General features: G+C 44.4%; 1 protein-coding gene across 3 annotated transcripts in view; it reads left to right on the top strand.

Moving 5' to 3' along the window:
• LOC121201147 (C-terminal-binding protein 2) overlaps positions 1–19,158 on the top strand; it is an 88,885-nt gene that overhangs the window by 32,195 nt on the left and 37,532 nt on the right. Inside the window, exon 2 of one of the 3 annotated variants that reach the window (XM_041066822.1) lies at positions 4,454–4,660. In XM_041066822.1, coding sequence (XP_040922756.1) covers positions 4,603–4,660 — 58 coding nt within the window. In that variant the 5' untranslated portion in view covers positions 4,454–4,602. Of the gene's footprint in view, positions 1–4,453; positions 4,667–12,532; positions 14,361–19,158 lie in introns of those variants that run through there. The other 2 variants (XM_041066821.1, XM_041066819.1) reach the window with 2 other exon arrangements.

Genomic DNA, 19,158 nt, shown 5'->3' with positions numbered 1-19,158 from the left:
TTAGAAAGTAGTAGAGTCTTAGTGGAGCAGACCCCAAGGCTTAATGTCAGGAAATTAATTATGGATTCACTCAATTAGTTCACAAACTACACTGTGTTCGAGGGAAAATGATCATTCCCCCAAATGACTTGTCTATTCAGTCTTTGCCCCAGTGTGCATCGTGCCTCTCTCAGTACTGTGTGTGTGTGTGTGTGTGTGTGTGTGTGTGTGTGTGTGTGTGTGTGTGCGTGTGCGTGTGCGTGAGCGTTCGTGTGTGTGTGGCGCGCTTGCTGCTTGTGTGAAGCGACACACAGCAGGCAGGTAGCCTGACCTTTTTAATTATTCAATCTCTCAAACTCATCCACAGACGCTCTCTTACCCGCTCTCACTGGCTTCTTAGCGGTCTCGCTCCTGTCCAAACATATTTCTGTCTGTCTTAAACAAAAGGAACCCCCCCCAGTCAAATCCTAATGTCTAATAAAGTAAGTTCTCACTGCGTTCTAAGGGGAATCTGTCAGGGGCGGTCCTCGTTTCTGTTTACCAAACCTAATAATTTTCTTATTTTGGAAAAGTCAATTAATCACATCTGAGATGATTCTGTTAGCGTTTGTGTCTCAGTAGGAAGATGGATTGCGACAACGGTGGTGTCATCATTAAATTTCATCGCATTACAAGAAGATGCTGTCGCGCATTAATTTAATTTGACTTTTGAGTTTTCATGTTCTCCTGTGGTTAAAGTTATAATGTTGTGTGGAGACTGAAACTGGGACTGCTGATATTTATTTTCACTATTTATTGATCTATAAAACCCTTTTCTGATGCATTGATGAATTGAAGTGTAGAGATTTAATACTTCAAAACGGAAGGTATTCAATGCACAGCCATATAAAACTGAAAAAGTCAATTTATAGTTATGTAATTTTACATTGATTTAGCACTAACTTAAACCCCTCCTTTGTGTGTACTTGTGTCTGTCTGTTGTGCTGTGCTCCGACAATCATCTCTGTGTGCTGCTGACATTGAGGAGAGTTTGTGTTGCGCTCACAGTGGAGCTGTCCTTGGGAGACAGAGCCGGCCGTCACAGATATGGATTCCTACTTTTAATGTCTCTGCCTCTCACACACAAATGTTTCTCTTTCAAAGAACTGTGGCCCCACAGGCGGGGAGTTTTATCGATCATCTGACTTTTAATGCCTCTTAAATATTAAGATTCATGTATATGACCTTCTTAGTGTTTGGATTGAGAGTGCAAAATCCCTGCATAAATACCCTTTCAGGCCCTGCTGGCTTTGTTTCAGTTTTTCTTTTGCCTGTTTTCATCTGTTTTTATGCAAGCATGGAGGTCAGGCTTGGCTGTATTTTAGAAAGTCATGGAAGGAGTTTTTTTTTCTAAGTTTCGGGACCACTCTCTGCTTGTAGCTGGCTGAGGAAAAGAGTGCTGCAGAGAAGGAGGGGAAGAGAAAAGGGAATAAGAACTGAGGAAGGTTTGGCCACTGTGTGGGTCTCGTTAAGCCTCTGTGAGCGCTCTTTTTCCTCTACTTCCCTCCCTCTCTGTCACTCTCACTCTTTATGTCACACACACAGCCCTGGAACAAGGCCCGGGGATTGATGACTCTGTGTGAGAGACCTCAGAGGCAGCAGCACTACAGAGAGATGGACAGATGAAAAGGAAGGAGGAGGGAGGGAGAGAAGAACTGAAATGACTCAAGTAACAGGGTGAGGCCTTCCAGCAGCCCGTTAACAGACTGGAGCCAGGCTGCTGCCTTGTTGGAAAGACACCCTGGAAGTGACCCTCTCTGCGTGGCTTCCTCACGTCAAAATTTCTCTTTTCTGACGACAGAAAACACTTTAGACACAGATATGTCCTTTGAAAAAGCAGTTACAGGTACTCTGTGGTGTTTTCAAATAAACAAACCAGCAAAAACAAAAGTTTTCTTTAGATTCACCGTAACCTGTGAGTTACAGTGAGTTTTGACAGTCCTGCTCAGTGCTTTTCCTTTTTCATAAAGCATTTGCAAAAATGACTTCTATATATTTTAAACTGTGCAATTTATCGCTTAGTTGTTTGGTCTATAAAACACCAGAATATAGTGAAAAATATATCACAATTTCCCAAAGCCCATGGTGTTGTCATTAGATGTCATCAGATCTTTTGCATTTTTGCTTGGCAACTTACTTAAACGATGAATTGACAGTTCTGTTGATTGTCTAATAGATTATTTAGCTTAATCTTGCAGCTCTTAAATTGTGTGGTTCCTTTGTGCATTACTGCTGCTAAGTCAAAACAGCTCCACAGGGTACCTTTTAAAGTCGGAGTAAATAAATTTGGAGTCTAATGAAGTATTTCGACTTGACACAAACGAGTTATCTTGATCACATAGCCCCTGTTGCTAAGGTTGGATTGTACACAGGACCGTTTGTAAAACTGAGATGTTAAATGTCAGGATTGCAGTGGCAGAGGCTGAACATTACGAGCAACATGATGTTCATCAAGGGAGAAATCCAGTGGTGAGAGGACAGAGATGTTATCTGAGACTATTTTTAACTACATTTCTGCTCAGGATGATCATGCTTCGATGATGGCCCAGCATGTGCATTTATCTCAGGGCTTAAATGCTTCTCTGTACACTTTTTTATGTTTACTGTATATAAACCAAATTGTCACTGAGAGCAATAATGTGCGGGTCGTCCTTTGGGATAGTTAGACAGAATTCTGGGAAACAAATGAAATCATTAGAGAAAATAATCATTAGAGAAGAATGACCTAATGGCTGATGATATCTAACAGACAACAAAAACCCCTCAGACATATTTATAAGTGTCTGGTGACATATTTATTTGGTGCTGCAAACTGCTCTGTGCGTTTTCTCAGCGTGATGGGTCTGTATGGCCCCATATGTGTGGACCAGTTCTGATAATGTCACATTTCACAGCCACCCACACCAGCCCTGAGCTCTAGTCCTGACCAGCCAGTTCTAAAAAAAAACATTACACTGACAACTGAGGGGAGGGCAGACTCACATCCACACCACCCTGATTTCTCATTGACGACGACGAAGGTTGCAGTTTTTCATTGAATTCTTTACCTTCTCATCTTTCTTTCCTTTTCTTTCCTCTTAATTCTGACTACAAAGGGCTGATTAGGACTTGAGTAAAGACTTTGCCCTGATGCTTGCTGGCAGAAGGAGATGTTTTTTCGTGGTCTCAGCAGTTTCTGAGAGGAGAGGTGCTTCTGGCCCTGGTTCTAGAGAAGCACGATGTGGCATTTGCAACATTTAATCCCTCTTGTGTTGCAGTAATTTTACTCTAATTCACTAAGATGCTGATCCTCGCTGTGCTCTTCATGTACTGCCAGAGAAGAAATGCATACTCGTCTGTTTTCTCTCAAACAAAGATGCGTTTGTGCAAATAATTGCCTGCATGTATGCCAGTGTTACTGAATCGAATGCTTTGTGGAGTAACATTTTTAGCCTGCTCAAATTTCTAAACTTCTCTAAAGCTGATGTAGTCTGGAGGTGCCAGTATGATTACAATTGCCAGTCCATATTTTTGGTCAAAATACGGCTTATTGAGCTTCAGAAGTGGAGGAAGTAAGCAAGTATTTTAAAGCTGTGCAGTTTCTTTTTTTTTGCACTTCTTTTTTTTTTTTTTTTACAAATTAATTTTGAAGCTGGAAAAGTCTGAGCTCAGAGGAGTAATAAAGACATAATGAATTGACATTACATTGTATAGAGGTGTAAGTGAGATAGTGCTCTCCTCTCTGGGTAGATTTTAACTACCCTCTGTTGGCCTGAATGTGTTATTACACGGCAGTCTGTCAACCTTCAGGTGCAAGAGCTTCTGTCTGATGCTAAATCTTCCCTCACAAGTTCTACCAGCTTCTTTCACATTTCCTTAGATCCTCGTTTGTCAGATGAATAAGTAATAGTAATGATCATTTGTATGCTTGCTTTGTTTTGAATGGCTTTGAGGGCAAAAGCAGAAAAAAAGTAGATTGTTATTTGTCTAAGTTGTGATACCTCAAATGTCACCGCCATCAATAAGGAATGTGACGAGTGACAAGTTAGATGGAGCTTCAGATGAGCGTTGCGTCGGTGAAAGAAAACACTTCAAACAGGAGAAAAGTGGAGCTTTTAGAGCATGGAGGCTTTGTCGTTTTTAGAGCAAATAGGGCACTTTGTCACCAACTGTATCCGAGTAGGGTGAGCGTGTGTGTGTGTGTGAGAGAGAATCTGTGTGTGATTCACAGATTTTCTGTATATCTATTGCCTGCAGCTTCCCGGGTTCTTTGTGAGCAAGAGGCTGACTGACTTTGTAGTCAAGGACTCTTTAATGCCTTCCCGTGTCACAGATTTTTTTTTTTTTTTTGCACTTGTATATCAATAATGTGTGTGTATACAGTATGTGTGTGTGTGTGTATGTCAGTCAGTGTTTTGTTTAACCAGGTTTTTCTGTGTTTGTACCACTCTCGCAGGTGTATGTGCTGAGGCGGTATGCCCTGGGGAATAGTGCTGACAGTGCACTAGGAGTCTGAACCTTGTCAGTATTTGTGGCTGAGGAGGAGAGGTACCCTGCCGTGCCAAGCCGAGCCGTCCCGTCCCGTGCCGTGCTGTGTTTGACGCCATGTCCCTGACTGACAAACACAAAGTGAAGAGGCAGCGGCTGGACCGGATCTGTGAAGGTAAAGGTGTGTGTGTGTGTGTGTCTGTCCTGAACTTTTTTTCCTCACACACTCACGCTTACTTTCTCTGCACTTTCCCAAGAAACACTAGTTCCAACACTGTTTTTCAGTACATACAACAGATTCTACAGAGTTGATCAAATCATATTTACAATCACGATTTTGGATTTCACAGTTAATTAAACTTAATCTGGGTGTGATATTGATGCTTTGTGTTTGGAGCTCCGGTGCATCGAGTCAAGTGCTCTCGCTGGTAAATTATCTGATAAACTGCAGGATTATTATTATGAATGGAAACACTAGTCTTTGTTGTGGGTATGAAGAAAGATGTTAAGGTTTGTAAAAGCTGCAGATGTCCAGATGCAGTAAACCTATTCTGTTTGCAAGTACTGAGAAATAATTCTTTGAAATAATCATGTTCTCAATATTGAGCTGAATAATTTTGATTAACATTTTAGCCCTGGTTTAGTAGGCGTCGATTTGGTAATTTGCATGAGAAATATATCTTTATGTTTGGTTAAAACTGGGCTACATCGGGTTGAAAAGAAATATATATATACTGTATACCTCTATCTCTGCTAAAGAAATCCTTGCTATACTTTGTTTGTGGTTGTATCTCCCTCACTGACACTGCTTCAGAGCTGTACATCCCGTAGCCAACCATCCTATCCTTATTGTTATTAGCACAACCCTAAGACCTATTGGTGATCAATACCCATTGATTGCTATAATTTTCTCCTGGCACACAGCACGTGTCAGATACTACAGTAACCAGTGTATAAACGTTGACCTCAGCAGCAAACAGTCATCTGGCGGATGTAAATGAGATTAGTGCTTTACTCTGGCCTCTGTCTGAGCTGATGTTTGTTTGTGTAGGTGTGTCTGTTATGTGACTTATGGTCCTTGAGAATCTCAAAACATCTGAACTCAGCTTAGATTACCACAGGGGTTTGAATGGTCTCTGTCCTGTCATGGGCATGGCTGTTTGGAAATAGCTAATTTTACACCATCAACTGTAGTGATTATTAGGCTTTAGGTTGTGGATTAGAGAGCAGTTGTATTGAAGGGCCTGAGCATAGAATAGGAGTCCCCTGCTGTGCACATAGCTACAAAGTCGGCCCAGGCAACAAGGAATATGAGTCTTTGTGTGGGTGTATAAACTGTGTCTGAAGCCTTGTGGATGTGCATTTTTAAACCCACTTGTTTGACTTTGCCCAGCGTGTGTGTGTGTGTGCGTGTGCATGCATTTGTGTTTGTGTGTGTGTGTCTGTCAGACTGTGTCCTGAGGTAAAATCATCTCCTCTCTGCTGTCTGGGTCCCCGAGAGGCTTGTTAAGCCGCTGGGCCCTCCTGGAGCCAGCGCAGGGAGAGGCAGACATGACTGCAGCGCTGGAAAATGAAGCTAGACGCACCATTACCCCCACTGCCAGCATATTTGTTTTGCAGCATGATGTAAGCATCTCAGCGTTGTATGCATGAAATGAAGGACATATGCTGCGCATCCTGTATAAGCCCATAGTTAGGCCCAAGAAACCCAATCTTAGTTTTAGATCCCAAGCAGTAACTTGGGATTTTGATCCGAAGCAGTAACTTTTTAAAATGCATAAGGAGAACACATACTTACATTACACTTTTCCTTTAAATGATTCTTTTTATCAGTTAATAATTACATAGGTATTTGGATAGCAGTGTTTTGTAAAACATGACAAGATTCTACCAGGGTGAGAGGATGCTGCTATTAAATAATCGCCCAGCCCAGCAATCACAGTCATATTTCATAGCACAGGTGGATCGTTCATTGGTGGAAATCCTTCCTGATTAGAGTGTCGGTCCACATCCAGCTGTTGCATCCGTGTGAATCAGGCATCTGAGGTAGTTAGTCATTCCTGAGGGAACAACAGTTAGTCTGCTCTGCTGGGCATGTGCTCAAAGCCCACAGGAGACGCGCACAGAGGCGGTAACAGGTGTTGCTGTGATGCATGCAGAGCTACTTCATGGTGAGCGTACCTGTCGATGTTCCTTCTCAGACACACACACACACGCAAACACACACATAGTCACACAAACACACACACACACACACACATACACACAAGCTCTCCAGATGGCCATCATACAGGATCAGTGAATCAGTCCTCTGGCGGCCATTGTGAGGGCGTAAAGAGAAAAAAAAAAAAAACAGCTTGTGATTTGTGATTTGTTCATGAGCCAATGACCAGGCAAAGTTGTCCCACTGATTGCGTGTAGCGGTGTGATAAGGCTGCCATGGTGATTGTCTCGGCGTAAGGAGAGAACACACATGAAGCAAGGCTCTGCTCTTTGTTTCACACGCAGGTAAAATCCTCACAGGCCCCATTTGGCTACTATCAGGAGCAACTCATCTTAGTCCAGGTTCACACTTCAGCCAGGCCCGCAGTTGGCAAACTGGTACAGACCAGCTGAAGCCGTGATTCGTGCTGTCTCTCCTCAATCTCTTTCAAGCAGAAATCTGGAGCGTTCTCTTTCAAAAACGTCTGCTGAGACCACACTCTCTCTCTGCACTGTCCAACAGAGCCTTCGCCTTTGTTCCCATTGTTTTCCCGACACTAAAAAACAACTCTTCTCGTCCAAGACAGTTTCCAGTGCCATGCAAAGTGTAAATTGTATTTTTTTTTTTTATATATTATAGCATTGCCCAAATTGTTCAGTCTTGCTGTTTTACATTGTCATTTACTGCAGAGGAATCAGAAATGCAGTATCTAAGGAAACCCGGTGGCTAGATGGCAAGGCTGATTAAGCCATTAAAGTCCTTGATATGTATTTAGCATAATCTGGCCTGTCTGCAAATAAGGAGGCAGGGAGCTGGTTGCGACTGTTTTAACAAAAGCTGCTAGTTAGCTCAATCAAAGCAGCTGCTGGGAAGCATCAGCTTTAATTCGGCGTTATGAGGAATAGAGAGGAGCTTTCCCTCTCCCTCACTCTTCCTCCCATTCCCATTCTCTCTCTCTCTCTCTCTCTCTCTCTCTCTCTCTCTCTCTCTCTCTCTCTCTCTCTCTCTCTCAGGGGTGAAGAGATTCATTTCTGTCATCTGAAGAGATGAGGAGTGATCTGCCATGGCCCACGTTCCTCCCAGCCTCAGGTCCTTTCATGTTCTCAGCTTAATTTGAGCTGAACCAATGTTTATCATTCTGCAGCGACTGGGCTGTGTGGCTGGGAGGGAGGGCAATTCTGCTCCTGATCTGTTTTATTTATTTATTTATTTTTAATTTTTTTTACCTTTTACTAAGACTGCAATAGTGTTTCCCCTCTGGGTTCGATTAGAGCTGCTCTAATCTAGTCAGATAATATTTTAATCAACATCTGCATTTTATTCATGTCGTGTTACATGTTGGCACTTTATGGTTGCATAATTAGGAATATAATTTATCCATATTAGTCACAAAACACAAAAAAAATAATTCAGCAGACAATTTTTTCTAGTGGTGATTATGTTTGTTAATAACCATTATACATGTTTATTTATGTTGCGTAAACATGTGGCTGAAACGTGCATGGAGTTGCAGCGATTAAGAATATGATCTCATATCGATTTACTGACTGTAAATTAAAGTATGTGTCGAGCAGCAGGCTGTTCTTTATAGCTTCAGTTTACTTGGTCAGAACTGAGGGAAACTGAGAGTGTAACAGGTCATGAAACATGACATGTTGTCTGATGGCTGCATGTTTGATAAAGGTTGTTGCTCTGTGCTCATGTGAAAGTAAAGGCTGGGTGTCAGACCTCAGGCTTCAGTGTACCCGCAGGGCTGAAAACTGTCGTGTGTGAAATTCAGGCATCAAACCCCTGTTCACATTCTTTTCTTTTTTGATCAGGCGGAGTATTCGCTGATGCAAATCAAGAACTCAGAAATGCTGTTGCTAATTTTACACCGTATTTTGTGTAGGTGTTTTTCATGGGCTCGTACAGCTGCTTGTGTTAACACGACATTAAACACTGATGAAAGAGTAGTTGGTTTTTTTGTTAGATTAGAAAGAGACGAAACCATGCATTTCCATCTCAGGAGATGTACATAAATAATAAATATAATTTTATTCCTTTTACTTATCTGTATTCATGCTTACCCACTACTATTTTTCTGCTTATAACTTATAACACAGCTTAGCTGCACATATTTTAAAAGTGTTCTTTCGCTGAACTAGACTCCAGATCTTTTTTCATCAGTGACGTGGAGGCAAATCAAATTTTCTGTTCTATCTTTTCTTCTCTCTCCCTCGCTCTCCTTCCCTCCCTCTTCTCTCACTCAGCTGCACACTCCTCGTCTCTCCAAAAAGCAAGCGGGCTGTCGTCTCTCCCTTCTGTCTGCCCCATCTGTGATGCAGTATGGGCCACTGGCTTTATAATGATAGGCAGGCGGAGCGCGGGGCTGTGCACGAGGCGAAGAGGGAACAAACCAGTTCGCTAAAATGGAAGACAAAACTCAAATCAGTTGCCTCACCGAGTCTACAGAGGTCTCGCCCTGCTGATAAAAGGTTTGCAGTAGCGTCTCTCGCTCTGCCCCACGGTCCTCCCACCCATGCAAATGTGTGACATGCTGTATCATACGCCACAGAGATGCGAGGTGGTAAAGAGGCGGAGGACAGCGTCTCTATAACACAGCAGATGTGAACCCTCCGAAAGCCATCGGACCAGAATTGGTACCATGTGTTTTTCTCTCCTCATTGCCCCTCCTTCCTCCCTGTACTTGTGTTAGAGCAAGAAAAGGCCCAGAGGCTCGTTAAAACTTTAATATACTGTACAATCACAGTAATTGAGTAGAATTTTCAAGATCTCCCAGTCATGGTTTTAATTTATGAAGTCCCTATGAAAGTTTAATGGATCAGCAGTTGTAGAGTCGCAGCTATGTAAATCATTCTGCAGCTATCTCTGCCTGCGCTGCCTGCCAAGTCCTGCCGTTAGCGTCCTGTGCCCTAGAAAGATGGCCAGATTGCTCCAAAGGCATGACTGTTGCTGGACGTCTGTTCAACACATTGTACCTAGAGGTCTTTCACAGAGCTGTACGATTGGCTGTGAGCTAGCAAGCCGAGTGTTGGCATCAATTCTGATGCTGTTCACCAAATATCTACTGTGTACGTTTGGGGTTTCTTTTCTTCTATTATATTATTCATGATAGCAAGTACAGGGTCCCTGTTGCTTGATGAGTGTAATATAGCATGCTCACTTAATTATGGAGCAGCTCTCATGAGAGGCATATCAGAGGATGTAGACAAGATGAATATGGTACCCCAGCTTCTCTTGCTTATGAATTGTGGGAAATGCAGCAATTTGCATGGCAGGAGATATGATATGCCATATCCTTGTTTCGGTTTTAGCAACACTAGCCCGACCGTACTTGAGATGTTTATTATTGTTATTAATATTTTGTCGGGAAGCGGGGATCTGAGTGACACGCGGCCCTGGAAGGGGCTTATTAAAAGAAGTTATTGTCGGCGATTGCCGTAGAGAGATACAACACAGTGATTAATGGTGTGTTTTACAGCTGACAAAAAAGCGCAGCGAGACTCAGACCTGGGAGGACAGCGCTGAGAAATCACTGCAAGGAAATTGCTAGGTATGCTTTACCTCCAATGAAAGAAACCATCCTTCAGATGTGCATCATCCTGGACTGTGCGGGGCCGTAGGGAGAATGAAACTGTTCTGATTTCTTTTTGTTTTGACCTACTTAATGCTCTCCTATTTGGATTTTCCATAATGAAACAATCAGTTTTTTCCTGTTTTTGGTCTTATATCATGATTGCATCACTTCAGCTGTAAAATGAAAACAAGCTGGTTATAGCATTTCCCTCTATGACTTGACAGGTAGTGGGACAACATAAAGGGACACAGCATTATAGCAGTATCCTGTCACTTCTAAACTGTAACAAATATAGCCCATCTCAGTCACACTGTCTCTGTGTCTCAGCTTCAGGAGCATCCAGATGATGTCCCTGGAGACTTGCCACAAAAACTCTTCCTTTAAACCTCTGTTGCCTATTTAAAAAAAAAATAAAATAAAATAAAGCACTGAATAGAAACAGGCTTGTAGCTGTCTAGTTGTCACGGTCCAGTGCAGTCCAATCATATCCCCTTCCCCTCATGCCCTGTCCTATCCCACACTGTCCGTCTTGGAGGTGAAGTCTAAGCTGGCAGCCTCCCATCTTATCAGCGTTTTTCCCATCACACACTTATCAAAGCTCCCTTTTCTTCTCCTCCCGCCGCTGTTTTTTTGTTTACATTGCTCTTGTCACGGCAAGTAAACACCGGCGGTTATCTCTGATGGCAACATCTCGGATAAGCCACATCTGCTCTCTTGTACATCTGGCGTATGTAGGAGCAAAGTGTGAGCTCTGTGAGGGGAAATAAGGCTCAATTGGTAAAAGAGCTGATTCATTTTGTGAATCAACATTCTCTGAAGCAGGCATAGCGTGGCCTTATTATGACACTTTTCAAGATATAGATATTTTTCTTTTGCAACTCCTGAACTGTGCTGATTTGAAATGATATATCTCAAACAACATAATTTGCAGCTTTTCTCTGCTTTTATTAACTGTAAACTGAATTATCTTTCCGTTTTGGACTGCTGGTCAAACAGAACAAGCAGTTTGATGTTTTCTTGGTATTGGGGAAATTGTGACAGGCATTTTTTACTATTTGCTGATGCTTTATAAACCATTGATTTATCTGAAATCATTTGTTTTAACCCTGAAATTCAGCAAGAAAAAAAAGATTCCAAATTACTCAAACACTGATATGATATAACATGACTGAGTTGAAAGACTCAGTGTGGTTGCGTGTTCTGTCCTCTTTTCACGCTTGCTTGCATTTGCCTGCATGGGTACTTGTATGTGTGCATTCACATATGTGAATCTGTCATTGCCCAGTAGAGGAGGCTGTGTATTCTTCATGGTTCGAGTGGAGCATCTCCTGGCTTTCTTCTAGTAGCCACGGGATTGAATGTGACCCTCAGTGGTGCTTGTGTGTCTGGCCTTTGCAACCACCCCCCTCCCCCTCTCTCTAGCGACACACTACAGCAAACATGCCAGTCCCCAGCCTCCCCGATCCCTCTGGGAAGATCCATTCATGCCCACAGGGATACCGGCTACAGGCCAATGGAAGAGTTAGCAGTAACCACTAAGCACCATAAACACTGTAGCTTTACACCCCGTGAACACATCCAGGGGCCCCAGCAGTGTGCTGGCAATGTACACTATCTGGTTCAAGTGATGTCAGAGGGGCGAGTGGATTTAAGCAGGTTTTAGTTTGACGCTAATCCCCTTGTGGCAAACGCTGTGGACGAGAGGACAGTCCCTGCCAATGGCGTGCATCAACCCCATTGGATTAGTGCGTCTCGTCCCCTCCTCCATTCTGTTGTCACTGTCAAGCATGTGTTTTTAGCCCAATTTCTTTACCCTCAGTCTTAGTTTGGAATGTAAGCGTGAGGCCCAGCACAAGCATGATACCTGCTGTAGAAACGAGTAGAGCCTCGCCCTAAAGGTGTGTTTTTTTGTGTTTGAGTGTGTGTGTGTACTCTTTCTGTGTGTTTGTCATGTTGTGTCTCTCTCCTCATGGATTTCTCATGTTTCCAGGGCTGAATTATTTAGATAGGCTGCCAGCAGGGAGCTACATGATAGCACACACTTAAGAGTGAGGGGAGGGTTGGTGGGGGGGGGGGGGGGGGGGGGGGGGGGGGGGGGTGGCCTGCAGCTGCAGATCAGGTAAAAGGGTACCTCCCGCTTCACCTTTTCTACTCTTCTCTCCACTCCTCCTTTTTGATTGGGGGTGAGTGTAACTGGAGAGTTGAAACACAATACCCGGCTCTGTTTTCCGCTTTTATAGCTGTCCGCTTTATTGTCTTCACTGATGCCTAACTCAAGCGAGCAGTCGCATTTTGGTGGCTCCCTGGGCCAGTGTGGTCCTGAATGGACTGAAGGCCAGAGCGACAGGGCTGCAAGTCGCTGTCACTACTGTGGCACGATTTCGGGGCGTAGGAATTCTCTGGCACTAGGTGGGGGAGACGGGGGAGTGTGGTTTCACCATCACGTAGATCCAGAGAAACAGGATCCAGTCCTCCAGTCCTCCCTGTACGGGCAGATCCAGCAGGAGCGGCATGGGCAGCAACTACTGAGGAAGAACTCTGTGCCCAATCTGAGCAGCAGCCTCTACCTCAGGCAAGCGATGGCAGGCCGGACCTCTGCACCACCTCAGGATTACTACCTGGGAGATGCTACCTTATCTAGTCAGCTACCTGAAGAGTCTGGGTTTTATAGGGATAACCAGCACCTGCTCACCAGATCAGCCTCGCATTATGGGCCCAGTGCTGGGGGGGTGAGACCTACCTGGGATCAAGGGCAGGCAAGGGCCACACCTTCCGTGCTGGCTTCTGCTTCTACACCTACCCCCGCACCTCCTCCTCCTCCACCTCCTCCCCCGCCTCCTCCGCCACCTCCTCCCCCTCCCGTTCATGAGCTGAGCCGTTTGTACAGGGAAACTCTGGGATCTAAGATGATCCCAGACGTCCAGCGTATTGGTGGCAGCTCTCCTGTTCCTGCAGTCTACGGGGTTCAGCCCCCTCTTCCTATTTACGCTGCTGAGCCGCCGTCTTTCTCTGCTCGCCAAGCTTATAACAATATCAACAGCTTGTCCCTGGACCCCCGCCAGCCAGCTGCCACCAGTTCTGTGGTGGACCCAGCTTCTCAGGGAATGGACGGAGCTCTCCCCCGGGCTTACGGAGCTGTAGCCTCCCAGAGGCTGCCTTATGACCCAAACTATGACCCCAGCTCAGCCATGGTGGCTGCCACAGCTGGAGTGCCCTCCAGCCTGCCCCTTAACCATCCCAGTGCTGCAGACCCCAAGAAGATGGTGGACCCTGCCTTTCTGGCTTTCCTGCGAGCTGAAGGCTTGGCTGAGAGCACTATCACTCTCCTGCTGCAACATGGATTTGATTCCACTGCCATGCTGGGGATGATGGAGGACCATGATGTCCGCTCTGTGGCTCCTAACTTGGCACAGGCACGTGTTCTTTCCCGTGTGGTGCTTGGTTGCAAGACAGGTGGGACAGCACCACGTACACGATCCAACAGCTTCAGCCATCGCAATGACCTCTACATGCAGCCCCAGGGTTTGACCATGGACCCCAGCCTGATGCAGCAACCTCCCACCACCATCCAGACTGTGTCCCCCAGGATGGGAGAATTTCTTGGCAGAAGACCCAGCAGCGCACCCTCCCAGCACCTGCTGGAGACCACCACATACCCAGGAGTAAGGCCCCTGACAAGTGGAGCTTTTCCAGTCAGCCCTGGAGGATACAGCAATGTTGTGACTCAGGGAAGACCCTTCTCCATGTACAATGCCCACACCGGTCTTGCCATGTCTGCTCTTGGACAACAGCCTCCAGCAGCCCCAGGCACCCCTGGAGCAGCACCCAAAACCTTCTCTGGCTCCTATTCCCCCATGGAGCTAATGAAGAGAGCCCCCAACCTTCCCCCAGCATCGCCAGCAGCAGCACCAAGCCCCCTTCACAGCCCCCAGCTTCTCCGGAAAGGAATCAGCGCAGCTCCTGAGAGTACCATTGTTCCTGTAACTTCTTCGTCTGCCCTCCAAGCGCAGAATCTTAACAACTCCAAGATGGTGGGACGTCGCACCGGTCCACCTGTCATTGTCTCAACCATGACCACCACACCTGACACAAGTAATGTCAAACCTCACCTTTCTCACTCATTTTTTCCAAACCCTCTCTCCTGTATCCTTTATCCTTGATGCTGATTTGGGTTTTTTTTCTGTTGGTAATCATTTTCTTTTTCTGATTTTGTTTTGTGGATTAGATGCATAGTAAGATTTAATTCTTTATGCAATAGTCACAGATTTTTTGGCATACTACAACACATCAGACTGACACTATTTTTGAATAGAGGAGTAGCATGTAAGATGCATCTGACAAGTTAAGCAGCTTTGCTCTAGGAGGTCCTTTTTAAAAATTACGCAACTATTTATACACGTATTGCAACAGCGTTGTGTCATTTGCCGGAGGGCATCCTGTCTCATCACCAAGTTGAAACATCTCTTATGAGCAGGGCTCCAGTTATTGAGGTCAACACTTTTTGGTCTTTTTCTTTCACATAGTTTAATGGTCAGAATAGTTTTGAAGCAACAGTGTAGCTTCACCTTGCTTATTATTTATTAATTTATTTTCTTGTACTTGGTTTGTTCACTTGTTGTGGTGAAAATTAAATAAGCAGTGAGCACTCATAAAACAGTTTGACAAAAAAAAAACACTTGTTAGCACTTAGTAGAGGATAGTGTTTACTAGCTGTTCTCTTGAAATACATCTCTTTTTTACAAGACAGAGTTAGTAAACATCAAAAACACATAAACGTGCATCTTGTCTTTAGTATCTAAAAGTTTATTTCCCTGATGCAGAGTTGCTGCTGTTCTATTTTACACTGGACTCTCTCCTAATCAGGGGCTTAACTGCCTCAAATCCAATTACACTAATTGGATATATAGTTGTGTAGACTATAATAGGTAACTGTTTTTTACGGACACTCTGTTGTCTGTTTGAAACTCTGGTTTCATTGCAGTACAGCTAAATGTTCTTTCTCACATTTGTTTGTTTGTACTTACAAACAAAGGCTTTCATAATTTCAGAAAGTAGGTGGGAACACTGGAAGGAAGTTTCCTGAGCTTGTGCTGTTTTCACTCACTTGCCAACCTTTTCCAAACCACCCCACAGCTGAAGCAGTACATGGTAGATGTGATTAAGATGATTTCCTATGAACAACAGCAGTTATGATGCTCACTTACAAATTCTTAAGAATCCATTTACATTTTTACGAGAGGGAGTGACAGCCATGGAAGCGACTGCTGTTGAAGGTTTCGTAAACGGGCTGCTGGTCTTTTCTACAATGCTGTTTTCTTTTCAGCCACATTCCTGTGAATATATTTATTGTCTGTCTTCAGTGGCCTCAGAGAACACAATGATGTTTATTTGTATGGTGAACTTCTATGTCTTATACAAGGTTAATGAAAGTTGTGTGGCAGCTTTTTTATGTTCAGTTTACAGTGAGAGTGAATTCTCGCAAGGCATCATCTCAGCTAATTTTTATACATAAAGGCCTTGATTTCTCCTCTTAACAAGCTGATATATTTCCTTGCTGATGAGAGCTGATGAGCTTAGGGAAGAATTAAGTCTTTTAACCTTGCTTTCAGCCACATAACCCTGTAGCTTGCCTGCCTCTCTAATGGGTCTGTGGGCTGCTGCACTTGTTATAGAGTAATGACTTTTATGAAGTGGCTTCCCTTCATGTGTTGTCAAGGAAATGAGAGGCGAGGTGCAAGATCCAGAGGAGGGGGGGGGGGGGGGGGGGGGGGGGGGTCTGTGGGGGAAGCGGGGGTGGGAGGCCTCTTTTTCGAGCCTCATGCAAATATATGTTGCTTTCCAAGGTCACGGTGGCAGCCATTTTTCCCCCTCAAATACACTTTTAGCACAACAAACTCATTTGCATGTAGCTGACATTTGTTGCTTCAGTAACTTCATCTGATAATGGGCAGCCCTTGCAGGCGATCGGAAAGCATTCTTCTTAATTGTGTGTTGCTAGGCAACCTAGGTTTCAGTGGTAATCAGAGATAGATAATCTTCACATTTAAGGAAAGGGGAAAAGTGGAGCCCTGCATGCTATGTTGCACATTTATTTTGTACACTTGTTACTCTTTTTCTTGAGCAGCCATTTGCAGTTTGGAGCAGGAGAAAATTGAGTCAAAATAATAAGATGTTGCAAGGCACTTAATGAAAACATTTCTCTTACTCTCCCCTCCTCACTCTCTCTCTCCCCCTCTCTCTCCCTCTCTCTCTCTCTCGGAACAGTGTACATCTCAAGAGATTGCTTCTCATTTTTGTGCAAAGGCTCTAGTACACCAGTGAAGAGCCTCTCTTATTACATGCATGGTGTTTTATGTTCAAACATGCATATTGATGAAAAGTTGACACATTATTCCTTTTGCACCTCCTGAATAAATTGGTAGTTCTTCCAATGCAAACCCATCTTCTTTTTTATCATCTTACATTTACTCAAAGCCGTTGAGGTATCCGCATTTCCATACTGTTGAATTCTTATGTATTCTCAGACCAGGCTTTTGAAAGCAAAGATGTGAGCAGCACTGATATTACTGGTTCCTAAAAATACTTCTGTAAAAGTTGCAGGTGGGAGGGCCCTGCCTGTGTACTCCTCTCGGCTTTCTTGGTTGGCTAAAGCCGTAAGTAGAGTTAATAATGGCATTAAACGTTTGAGTCGAGCTTAGTTGCAACAGTTCCCTTCCGCCTAAAGTAGGGAGAGCGACTTGCAGCACTCGCATTGGCCATGGAGATGTCCATCAGTGGCATCACACAGAGCAGCACAGGTGGGTAAACCGAACTTCAGTGTCACGTGAAGCAGAGTAGCCACCCCGCTAGCTAGAGACGTGATTGGCTAGTAGTCTACATGGTGTGCGTGCTCAGTAGATTAACTAAGGTGGACACTTACGTGTTGTCCACAAATGCCGGCACGTGGTTTCCTTGTGGGGATAATCCACAGAACATCTTCAGCTGTACTTTTCTGGGCTGGAGAATTAGGAGGCGGTGTGGGGCTGGTGGTGGAGCGTTTGGGGGGGGCAGGGCCTGTAGCTTTCAGGAAGGAGAGAGAGTGGAACTTGGCCACAGGCCCTTGTGGCCATATGGGATGCGTCAGTTGATGTGTTCACCTGTATAAGTCTGTTTTCTTGGTGACACTGTGCCCACGTTGTATCTGCTCCTCGCTGGGGGGTTGATCAAAACATGACAGGTCCTCTTTTTTTTCCCTCTTTTTGACAGGAAGCCATCACTGTTGCGGCTGACAGTTATGTAACCTTCCAGTGCATGGCTCCCGTGGGGGGGCCTGAATGGGATTTTAATTTCCCTGCCTGTGTTTGGAAGGACATCCACGAGGATGCATGCCTAATGTGCTCTCAGCTGTCCTTGGCTAACTGCTTTGTTCAGGTGTCTGACATTGGTTTCAGTGTGCACTCCTGCCTGTTTTCCACTGGCTCATGAGAAAGAAAACATTCCCCGTGTGTCAGCGTGGCCTTAGACTCTGTCTCTGGACACGCCTGTATTTTTGTGAGTGTTTTAGACACGAGGTAGTATCTGTCTTCCTGTGCTGCCGCTCTGCTTTTCAATTGTATGAGGGCTTATCTTGCCTCACATGCATATCTTGTGTCTTGTGAGATACACATGCGTGTGTTTGTGGGTAACACACATTGCACAGTGCTGCTGCCCCCGCCCCACTATCCTGCCACACATGCACACAGATGTCCTTCTCTCAGCAGCAGGAAGTGTTTGTCTTCATCTGAGGCCGGCTGGATGTGACAGAGCTGACAGCAGGACATGGGGACAGGACCTCAAGTTTCCTCTATCTGTCTCTTTCTTCCTTTAACTGGCACTATTTACAATGACTATATAGTGCGGTCAGAAAGTATTAGGACAGTGATATGATTGCCATTGTTTTGGTTCTACTTTAGCACATTAGCAACCAAGGTTTATTACTTTAAGTTTATTTTAATGTCCCCAATTAGTTTATGTCCCTTAAGATTAAAGTTGGAACTTTAATCTTACAGGTTTAATTTCTGGTCTAATGTCCAGGTGTAGAGAAGCAACAGGACAATGAGTCCTAGTCCTTCCTGACTGCACTGTATATTGACCCCTTCCCTATTTGTTGTTGTTGTTGACAAGGTAATGGGTTGGGTTCTGTGGAGGGCTAACGGCTTACGTTACCTGTCTAGGAGAAGGCTGAGAATTAGGAGTGGGGAAATCCTAGCAGCCATCTGTGTGTGTTTGTGTGTGTATGAGTGCAAGCATGGATATGTGTGTGTGGATGCTACTATACAGGCATCACGTGTCAGGGGGAGTCTGTGTCATCCTCACTAATCCCGCTGATATGAATGAGTGGAGACAGACAAGAGGTTTCGGCTCACATGGCATCGGTCAGGGGTTATTACAGGGAGTGTAGCTGTGTAATACTCAGTCTAACCCTGATCCTGTATTAATATCTTACAACACCACTTCAACATGATGCACAGATGAATTGTGTGCATTGACGCCTGGATGTATGCTTACAGTGACTGTTTAAACGTGAAGTTGTAGAGTATCAGTGATGCTGGCTCTGTCTCCAGCACAATGACAAAACCATTTCTTTTCCATCTACCAGGTGAACCTTAATAATCAGACAAGTAAAGAAAACCTTAACAAATTCATTATATCCAATATTTGCACACTGGTCACTCTTGTGACTAAAACAAATCACCTGTTGGAATGAGATCATGTGACTCTCTTGGTTTCTAAAGAAAAAAATCCACAGTAACACTTTAGGGCCTTGGTTCTAATTTATTGTTCTTAACTTTTGGGACTACTGTATAAAAAGCGCTAAGCACTTTGACCTCATCTCTTCATTTCAGATCTAATGTGCTTGAGTGCAGATCCA

The sequence above is a fragment of the Toxotes jaculatrix genome, chromosome 21 (genome assembly GCF_017976425.1).
Source record: "Toxotes jaculatrix isolate fToxJac2 chromosome 21, fToxJac2.pri, whole genome shotgun sequence".
Lineage (NCBI taxonomy): Eukaryota > Metazoa > Chordata > Actinopteri > Toxotidae > Toxotes > Toxotes jaculatrix.
This window is presented reverse-complemented; position numbering and strand designations above follow the sequence as displayed.